This window comes from Antennarius striatus, chromosome 16, assembly GCF_040054535.1.
Source record: "Antennarius striatus isolate MH-2024 chromosome 16, ASM4005453v1, whole genome shotgun sequence".
In the NCBI taxonomy this organism is placed as follows: Eukaryota; Metazoa; Chordata; class Actinopteri; order Lophiiformes; family Antennariidae; genus Antennarius; species Antennarius striatus.
The window spans coordinates 328,185-339,088 of NC_090791.1; the positions used below are offsets into that span (position 1 = coordinate 328,185).

General features: G+C 50.0%; 1 protein-coding gene across 1 annotated transcript; it reads left to right on the forward strand.

Moving 5' to 3' along the window:
- Positions 1 to 1,873: 1,873 nt before the first annotated feature.
- Positions 1,874 to 2,911, forward strand: nog1 (noggin 1). Its single transcript, XM_068337277.1, has one exon. The coding sequence runs from the start codon at positions 2,009 to 2,011 to the stop codon at positions 2,684 to 2,686; it is 678 nt and encodes a 225-aa protein (XP_068193378.1). The 5' UTR covers positions 1,874 to 2,008; the 3' UTR covers positions 2,687 to 2,911.
- Positions 2,912 to 10,904: the final 7,993 nt, after the last annotated feature.

Here is a 10,904-nt window from a genome sequence, read left to right on the forward strand (position 1 = left end):
CACATGACCACCTTCTTAAAGAGGCCGTTCCGGCCACTAACACAGAATACACGTTGGTGTGACGTCAGGAGAACGCTGCCAATAAAGTTGATACAAACTGGATTCATGTTTAGTACTCCAGTTAGAATGAAGCAGTTTAATGCTGGTCCTGTTTTATTTTGACGCGTTTACACGCCACACCTTACAGGACGGTCCATTAACCGGTTCCTGGCATCAAACCGGTACCCGACATTAAACCGGTTCCTTGCATTAAACCGGTTCCCGACGTTAAACCGGTGTTAAACCGGCGTGAAACCAGTTCCTGGTGTTAAACCGGTTCCCGACGTTAAACCGGTCCCTGACATTTAAACCGGCTCCCGACGTTAAACCGGTTCCCAACGTTAAACCGGCGTTAAACCAGTTCCTGGCGTTAAACCAGTACCCGACATTAAACCGGTTCCTGGCGTTAAACCGGTTCCCAACGTTAAACTGGTTCCCGGCGTTAAACCGGTTCCCGGCGTTAAACCGGTTCCCGACGTTAAACCAACGTTAAACCGGTGTTAAACCGGCGTGAAACCAGTTCCTGGCGTTAAACCGGTTCCTGGCGTTAAACCGGTACCCGAAGTTAAACCGGTTCCTGGCGTTAAACCGGTTCCCAACGTTAAACTGGTTCCCGGCGTTAAACCGGTTCCCGGCGTTAAACCGGTTCCCGGCGTTAAACCGGTTCCCAACGTTAAACCGGTGTTAAACCGGCGTGAAACCAGTTCCTGGCGTTAAACCGGTTCCTGGCGTTAAACCGGTACCCGACGTTAAACCGGTTCCTGACGTTAAACCGGTTCCTGATGTTAAACCGGTTCCCGACGTTAAACCGGCATTAAACCGGTTCTCGACATTAAACCGGTTCCTGACGTAGAACCGGTTCCCGGCGTTAAACCGATGTTAAACCGGCGTTAAACCGGTTCCCAACGTTAAACTGGTTCCCGGCGTTAAACCGGTTCCCGGCGTTAAACCGGTTCCCGACGTTAAACCAACGTTAAACCGGTGTTAAACCGGCGTGAAACCAGTTCCTGGCGTTAAACCGGTTCCTGGCGTTAAACCGGTACCCGAAGTTAAACCGGTTCCTGGCGTTAAACCGGTTCCCAACGTTAAACTGGTTCCCGGCGTTAAACCGGTTCCCGGCGTTAAACCGGTTCCCAACGTTAAACCGGTGTTAAACCGGCGTGAAACCAGTTCCTGGCGTTAAACCGGTTCCTGGCGTTAAACCGGTACCCGACGTTAAACCAGTTCCTGGCGTTAAACCGGTTCCTGGCGTTAAACCGGTACCCGACGTTAAACCGGTTCCTGACGTTAAACCGGTTCCTGATGTTAAACCGGTTCCCGACGTTAAACCGGCATTAAACCGGTTCTCGACATTAAACCGGTTCCTGACGTAGAACCGGTTCCCGGCGTTAAACCGATGTTAAACCGGCGTTAAACCGGTTCCCGACGTTAAACCGACGTTAAACTGACGTTAAACGGACGTTAAACCGGTTCCCGACATTAAAACAGGTTCCCGGCGTTAAACCGACGTTAAACCGGTTCCCGACGTTAAACCGGAGTTAAACCGGCGTTAAACCGGTTCCTTCCAGGATTCTTCAGCATGGGGGGGTGGGGGGCACATTCAAGTATGAAGAGCCGACAGGGGACGTCTCCTTCCCCTGCGCGCCCCGCCCCCTTCGGGGGGGGGTCTCGGGGATCTCCTCCAAACCCACATCCCGGTGGGACGCGGGTGACGTCACGCTCCGTGTGAGGATATAACGGCGGCGGCGCGAGCCGCTCGGTGCTTTTCCCTGAGTCCCGGGAGCGTGATGCCCCCCCCCGGAGGCACCGGAGCTGCGCCGCCCGCCCCCAGAGACTAGCTCCCCCCACGGGGGCGTCACGGGCCGCTGAGCCCCGGAGCTGCACACGGTTCGGCTCGCGCGTCATTACGCACCGGCAGCGGCCGTTAACGGAAACCCGCGCGCCCCGACCCGCCGCCGGAGCGCGCGCCATGGCCCCCCCCCGGCCCGTGGCCGCGCGCCTCCTCCTGCTGCTGTCCGTCGGGCTGCTGGCGCCCCGGGGGGGCTCCCAGCACTACTACCTCCTGCGCCCCATCCCGAGCGACGGGCTCCCGCTGCTGGACCTGAAGGAGGACCCGGACCCGGAGCTGGACCCCCGGGACCGGGACCTGAACGAGACTGAGCTCCGGAGCGTCCTGGGGGACTTCGACAGCCGCTTCCTGTCCGTGACCCCCCCGACGGAGGACCGCTTCACCGGCGGCGACGAGCCGGACGAGCCGGAGGCGCCGCCGCCCGGGGGGCCCCCCCCGCCGCTCCCGAAGGAGTTCCGGTCGGTGGAGTTCGACGTCCCGTTCGGCCGGAAGCTGAAGCCGAACCGGAAGCTGAAGCGGCGGCTGCAGCAGTGGCTGTGGGCGCGCTCCCTGTGCCCGGTGGCGCGTGCCTGGACCGACCTGGGGGCGCGCTTCTGGCCCCGGTTCCTGCGGGGGGGCAGCTGCCTCAGCAAGAGGTCGTGCTCGGTCCCGGAGGGGATGGTGTGCCGGCCCGCCGCCGCCGCCCACCTGACGGTGCTCCGGTGGAGGTGCGTGCAGAGGAGGGCGGGGCTGAGGTGCGCCTGGATCCCGGTGCAGTACCCGGTCATCACGGACTGCAAGTGCGCCTGCGCGGGCTGAAGACCCGGTCCGGTCCCGGTGCTGTACACTCGGTATCATGTGTGACGTCATTCGTGGACAGTCTCGTGCATTGATGGAGACATGGCGCGCGAGTCGCGCGTGGCCTAACCCTGGATGAAACGATGACGTCAGAGGCGGTTTACCGGAGACCGGTCCGGTGTTTATTTATTCTTTATATCCGTTCAATAAACCGACAGTTAAACCGTCTCTCTCTGCTTCTTTCACCCGCCGGGGGGGTCACGTCATCGGTCACGTGTTAACGATGCTGCCGTGATCGATCGGTGATCGGGAGATCGATAGGTGATCGATCGATCACCAGAGTTTCAGCCTCCTGATGAAGAGGAGCAGAGGAGCCGGTCCACCCAGCTGGGACGGGTCAGAGGTCAGAGGTCTCCAGACCAACAGAGACGTTTCTACAGTGGACCCTCTTCTACGTCCTCATCCGGGAGACAAACAGATCAAACTGGGTCGCTCCTGAGGCGGATCTGGTCCTGGTCCTGGTCCTGGTCCCGGTCCTGGTTCTGGGGCTGGTCGGTGTTCAATCTGTAGAAACTTTATTTAAACCGCCTGAAGAGACGGTTCTGATTCACCTGGAAGAAAATCCATTGAAGTGACGTCATGACAACGGAGTCCCAGAGGATTCTGGGAGTTGGTCTCACGTTTGAATCGTGATGGTTTGATGACATCACCGCTGAAACTGAAGTTAATGTAATTATAGATTAATAAACATCTCATGATGCGTTTAGGAGCCTCTGAAGAGAGTTACTGTCAGTCCAATAAAACATTCAATTATATCCAGTTATTTTTATTATTAATGTCATACTTTCACTTCAGATCGTATTATAAATTATTAATATTACAATTACATATTAATATTATATACAAGAATATACTTATACATTTCATATATACTATTATGTCTATGCATCCCCCTGTGGTACGGCGCCTGCACCGTTTCCTGACCCTGCAGCGCATCGTGAGAGCAGCTGAAAGATCACTGGTGTCTCCCCCTTCCCTCAGACATTTATAACACCCCCTCACCCACAAAGCCATCAGCATTGCAGGTGACCCCCCCCCCCACAGCACCTGACTACCTCCCCCCCCCCCCGTCAACTCAGGGACTGGTCAAACGTCACTTCCCTATGAGATTAGAGAGTATAGAGATGTTAACCATCCCTTGTGTTTCGTCTTACACTTCGTGTTGTACTGCCTGTTGTACTGCCTGTTGTACTGCCTGTTGTACTGCCTGTTGTACTGCCTGTTGTACTGCCTGTTGTACTGCCTGTTGTACTGCCTGTTGTACTGTCTGTTGTACTGCCTGTTGTACTGCCTGTTGACCTGCCTGTTGTACTGTCTGTTGACCTGCCTGTTGACCTGCCTGTTGTACTGCCTGTTGTACTGCCTGTTGTACTGTCTGTTGTACTGCCTGTTGTACTGCCTGTTGACCTGCCTGTTGTACTGTCTGTTGTACTGCCTGTTGACCTGCCTGTTGTACTGCCTGTTGTACTGTCTGTTGAACTGCCTGTTGTACTGCCTGTTGACCTGCCTGTTGTACTGCCTGTTGACCTGCCTGTTGACCTGCCTGTTGTACTGCCTGTTGTACTGCCTGTTGTACTGTCTGTTGTACTGCCTGTTGTACTGCCTGTTGACCTGCCTGTTGTACTGTCTGTTGTACTGCCTGTTGACCTGCCTGTTGTACTGCCTGTTGTACTGCCTGTTGTACTGCCTGTTGTACTGTCTGTTGTACTGCCTGTTGACCTGCCTGTTGTACTGCCTGTTGTACTGCCTGTTGTACTGCCTGTTGTACTGTCTGTTGTACTGCCTGTTGACCTGCCTGTTGTACTGCCTGTTGTACTGCCTGTTGTACTGTCTGTTGTACTGCCTGTTGTACTGCCTGTTGACCTGCCTGTTGTACTGCCTGTTGTACTGCCTGTTGTACTGTCTGTTGTACTGCCTGTTGTACTGCCTGTTGTACTGTCTGTTGTACTGCCTGTTGACCTGCCTGTTGTACTGCCTGTTGACCTGCCTGTTGTACTGCCTGTTGACCTGCCTGTTGTACTGCCTGTTGTACTGTCTGTTGTACTGCCTGTTGTACTGCCTGTTGACCTGCCTGTTGTACTGCCTGTTGTACTGCCTGTTGTACTGCCTGTTGTACTGCCTGTTGACCTGCCTGTTGTACTGCCTGTTGTACTGTCTGTTGTACTGCCTGTTGTACTGCCTGTTGACCTGCCTGTTGTACTGCCTGTTGTACTGCCTGTCTACCCTAGGTCAGTACATACAGTACTGATTTCATCAGTACTGTATGTCGTGTATAGATGGTACACTTGACAATAAAGCTGACTATGTAAATATTCTTTTTACATATTCCTTTACATATGTATCATATAAATGTAAAATATATCCTAGAATTGTAATTATTCTAGTTGTATATGATATACAGTATATTATTTGAAAAATATGGAGGCGTGCTATTTCCACACTCTTACTGCTGTAAATCTAATTATAATGCTAATGATGGCATTATGCTAATTATAAAGAATTTTTTTTTTTTTAAATTTTATATACTGGTTTGATCCCCGAAGGGAAATTAAGAAAGAACACACACTCTAGCTACTGATTACAAACGCATGCATACATGTGAGTACAGGCCCCTGTATCACACACACACACACACACACACACAAGGGGGCCTGTAGGCATGCAGGGGGGGTAGAGTGGCAGGCAGCTCCTTCTTGGTGCGCCTCAAAAGAAACACATAATTTAAAAAAATCTTTACATACATATTACAAATACATATTATACATGTTATAAAGCAAGGCAGGCTCTTAGGTGGATCAAACACTCAATGAGCCCAGAAGGATCCGCCCAGGCTGCTTTTTCTTTTCCATGTATTTGCTCTGTATTTCCATTCATAGGGTAGATTCAGTTGAGTTCCTTTAGTTCTGTTGGGTTCTTTTGGTTCTGACGGGTTCTGTTGGGTTTCACCTTGACAAACTTATTCGGGATTAGACAGGATGGCGGCGTGTGGACTCGCAGCGGCGCCTCTCCCTCTAGAGCGGTTCTTTCCTCTTGTTCTGCCTGTGGGTCAGAGAGGACTGCATGTCGTGTACATACGGTCCATCTGACAGCAGAGCTGGCTGTGGCCATAACACACATGACGGTGTAGTGTGGACCGGGTCAGCGTGTTCTGGCTGTGGCCATAACACACATGACGGTGTAGTGTGGACCGGGTCAGCGTGTTCTGGCTGTGGCCATAACACACATGACGGTGTAGTGTGGACCGGGTCAGCGTGTTCTGGCTGTGGCCATAACACACATGTAGGTGTAGTGTGGACCGGGTCAGCGTGTTCTGGCTGTGGCCATAACACACATGACGGTGTAGTGTGGACCGGGTCAGCGTGTTCTGGCTGTGGCCATAACACACATGACGGTGTAGTGTGGACCGGGTCAGCGTGTTCTGGCTGTGGCCATAACACACATGACGGTGTAGTGTGGACCGGGTCAGCGTGTTCTGGCTGTGGCCATAACACACATGACGGTGTAGTGTGGACCGGGTCAGCGTGTTCTGGCTGGTGGTTCTGAGCCAGTGGAGCTGACACCAATGACTAGAAACCAAGAGTCAGTAGGACTTGTGACCAGTGTGTGTGTGTGTGTGTGTGTGTGTGTGTGTGTGTTAGAACCAACTAAGTAGCGTTCACACGGACTAACCAATCAGAAACGTCCTGCTGCAGCCGCACCGTCGGTGTTTCTTTAGGAGCTTCTGGGTCCGACTCAGGGTCATAGATGTACGCCGACACGACGGGTCCTCCAAACGCCATAATGCTAACAAACGTAACGCCGGTCAGTGTCCCGTTAGCCTAACGCTCTACGTCAGAGGGGCGTGGCCCAGGTGAAGGAGGCGTGGACCAGCGGAGCTCATTAACATACTGCAGCCGGAGGCCTGAAACGAAGCGTTTTGTGAGGAGCTGAGATGAGAGATTCTGAAAAGCTGATATTTAGGACCACAGATCACTTTAGGTCAGAATATCTGAATACAGTCTAGTTGGACATCTGGCAGCTGAATGACATCAAGTTAGAAACACAGAATATGGGACCTTTAAATATATGTATAAATATATAATTCTCCACTGGGTTATAATCTGGGCCAACATGGGTCACTGTTCTATTTTTAGATTAGAGAGGTTTTATCCAATCACAATTCAGACACGTTTACCAACCCTAGTCTCCAGTCCTGATCAGAACCCATCCAGAACCTGACCAGAATACAACCAGAATCCAACCAGAACCCGACCAGAACCTGACCAGAATTCAACCAGAATCCAACCAGAACCCAACCTGAATACAACCAGAACCCGACCAGAACCTGACCAGAATTCAACCAGAATCCAACCAGAATCCAACCAGAACCCAACCGGAATACAAATACAACCCGACCAGAACCTGACCAGAATTCAACCAGAATTCAACCAGAATCCAACCAGAATACAACCAGAACCCGACCGGAATACAACCAGAACCCGACCGGAATCCAACCAGAATCCAACCAGAACCCGACCAGAATACAACCAGAATCCAACCAGAACCTGACCAAAATTCAACCAGAATCCAACCAGAACCCGACCGGAATACAACCACAACCCAACCAGAATCCAAGGAGAACCTGACCGGAATACAACCATAATACAACCAGAACCCGACAACCAAATCGGACTGAAACTGTTGGTTTTTATTGTTGGTGTCTGTAACATAAATCTGGAATATCACGATTACATCTGTTCCATCTAATTGTGTTGTTTCCTCTGTAGGCTCGTCTGGCCTTGAGCAGTACTGACGACGTTAAGACTCTGATGTCTGACCCATATTTAACCAACAACACTCAGTGTCTGCAGATTCTAGAGGACGTCTTCGCCTCAAACGTCAGCTGTCCGATGCCACACCGCCCATTTCTCTCTGACCTCGCTGCTCGTCCTCGTTTACCTAACGCCATCATTTTTGTTATTGGGGGCTGGAGCACCAATGGTAACATAACTAACATCACCCAGGTTTACGATGTCCGTGCTGATCGCTGGTTGGACGTTACAGACCATTAGGAAAACGGTCGTTGCTTCCATGACACTGTCTACCACGATGGGTTCATCTACTGCATTGGTGGCTATGATGGGTACAGGAAGATACAGGAAGTCAATCCACAGGTACAGGAAGTCATTACACAGATACAGGAAGTCATTACACAGATACAGGAAGTCATTACACAGATACAGGAAGTCATTACACAGATACAGGAAGTCATTACACAGATACAAGAAGTCATTACACAGATACAGGAAGTCATTACACAGATACAGGAAGTCAATCCACAGGTACAGGAAGTCATTACACAGGTACAGGAAGTCATTACACAGATACAGGAAGTCATTACACAGATAAAGGAAGTCATTCCACAGATACAGGAAGTCATTACACAGATACAGGAAGTCATTACACAGGGACAGGAAGTCATTCCACAGGTACAGGAAGTCATTACACAGGTACAGGAAGTCATTACACAGATACAGGAAGTCATTACACAGGGACAGGAAGTCATTCCACAGGTACAGGAAGTCATTACACAGGTACAGGAAGTCATTCCACAGATACAGGAAGTCATTCCACAGGAACAGGAAGTCATTCAACATGAAAAAAAATTAAAAAAATTTTGTAGACCAACTGGAGTAAAACAACAACATTTTTAGACCAGTTAAGACCAAACCCTAACCCTAACCCCTAACCCTAACCCTAACCCCTAACCCTAACCCCTAACCCCTAACCCTAACCCCTAACCCTAACCCCTAACCCCTAACCCTAACCCTAACCCCTAACCCCTAACCCCTAACTCTAACCCCTAACCCCTAACCCTAACCCCTAACCCTAACCCTAACCCCTAACCCCAACCCCAAACCCAACCCCAACCCCTAACCCTAACCCTTGGATCTGCTGGCTCGTTGGCATAAAGTTTCACAATGACTGGAGAGAGACCCCCCTCCAGAGGCGCTAGCGGCAGCTACGTTAGCCGGTCATGGGTCCGGCTAGCAACAAACAGAGGCTGGTCTGTCCCCCGGGGGAGCGGGGCTAGGGGGGCAGGGCTAGGGGGCGGGGCTCATCGCACCCAGTTGGGCTTGTAAACACACCGTTCTGACATTCTGTCGTTATGCTTGATGTAAATGTTCAGCTCAGTAGTCGGCTTGTCTTTAACAGGAACAAATAATTACATTTTAAGGTTACCTGGGTGCTTTTACACCTACAGCTAATTAAATTCAATAAGAAAAAGTAAAAACTTTTTTTTTTGTCATTTGGTTTTGTGAGGAGTTCTGTTATTAATAAAACATTTCTAAATTTAAAAGTCAAATCGGACTGAAACTGTTGGTTTTTATTGTTGGTGTCTGTAACATAAATCTGGAATATCACGATTACATCTGTTCCATCTAATTGTGTTGTTTCCTCTGTAGGCTCGTCTGGCCTTGAGCAGTACTGACGACGTTAAGACTCTGATGTCTGACCCATATTTAACCAACAACACTCAGTGTCTGCAGATTCTAGAGGACGTCTTCGCCTCAAACGTCAGCTGTCCGATGCCACACCGCCCATTTCTCTCTGACCTCGCTGCTCGTCCTCGTTTACCTAACGCCATCATTTTTGTTATTGGGGGCTGGAGCACCAATGGTAACATAACTAACATCACCCAGGTTTACGATGTCCGTGCTGATCGCTGGTTGGACGTTACAGACCATTAGGAAAACGGTCGTTGCTTCCATGACACTGTCTACCACGATGGGTTCATCTACTGCATTGGTGGCTATGATGGGTACAGGAAGATACAGGAAGTCAATCCACAGGTACAGGAAGTCATTACACAGATACAGGAAGTCATTACACAGATACAGGAAGTCATTACACAGATACAGGAAGTCATTACACAGATACAGGAAGTCATTACACAGATACAAGAAGTCATTACACAGATACAGGAAGTCATTACACAGATACAGGAAGTCAATCCACAGGTACAGGAAGTCATTACACAGGTACAGGAAGTCATTACACAGATACAGGAAGTCATTACACAGATAAAGGAAGTCATTCCACAGATACAGGAAGTCATTACACAGATACAGGAAGTCATTACACAGGGACAGGAAGTCATTCCACAGGTACAGGAAGTCATTACACAGGTACAGGAAGTCAATCCACAGATACAGGAAGTCATTCCACAGATACAGGAAGTCATTCCACAGGAACAGGAAGTCATTCAACATGAAAAAAAATTAAAAAATTTTTGTAGACCAACTGGAGTAAAACAACAACATTTTTAGACCAGTTAAGACCAAACCCTAACCCTAACCCCTAACCCTAACCCTAACCCTAACCCCTAACCCTAACCCCTAACCCCTAACCCTAACCCCTAACCCTAACCCCTAACCCCTAACCCTAACCCCTAACCCCTAACCCCTAACTCTAACCCCTAACCCCTAACCCTAACCCCTAACCCTAACCCTAACCCCTAACCCCAACCCCAAACCCAACCCCAACCCCTAACCCTAACCCTTGGATCTGCTGGCTCGTTGGCATAAAGTTTCACAATGACTGGAGAGAGACCCCCCTCCAGAGGCGCTAGCGGCAGCTACGTTAGCCGGTCATGGGTCCGGCTAGCAACAAACAGAGGCTGGTCTGTCCCCCGGGGGAGCGGGGCTAGGGGGGCAGGGCTAGGGGGCGGGGCTCATCGCACCCAGTTGGGCTTGTAAACACACCGTTCTGACATTCTGTCGTTATGCTTGATGTAAATGTTCAGCTCAGTAGTCGGCTTGTCTTTAACAGGAACAAATAATTACATTTTAAGGTTACCTGGGTGCTTTTACACCTACAGCTAATTAAATTCAATAAGAAAAAGTAAAAACTTTTTTTTTTGTCATTTAGTTTTGTGAGGAGTTCTGTTATTAATAAAACATTTCTAAATTTAAAAGTCAAATCGGACTGAAACTGTTGGTTTTTATTGTTGGTGTCTGTAACATAAATCTGGAATATCACGATTACATCTGTTCCATCTAATTGTGTTGTTTCCTCTGTAGGCTCGTCTGGCCTTGAGCAGTACTGACGACGTTAAGACTCTGATGTCTGACCCATATTTAACCAACAACACTCAGTGTCTGCAGATTCTAGAGGACGTCTTCGCCTCAAACGTCAG

Bases quoted from the DNA above. Each gene is read 5' to 3' on its own strand.
- nog1 (XM_068337277.1), top strand. From the start codon at position 2,009: ATGGCCCCCCCCCGGCCCGTGGCCGCGCGCCTCCTCCTGCTGCTGTCC.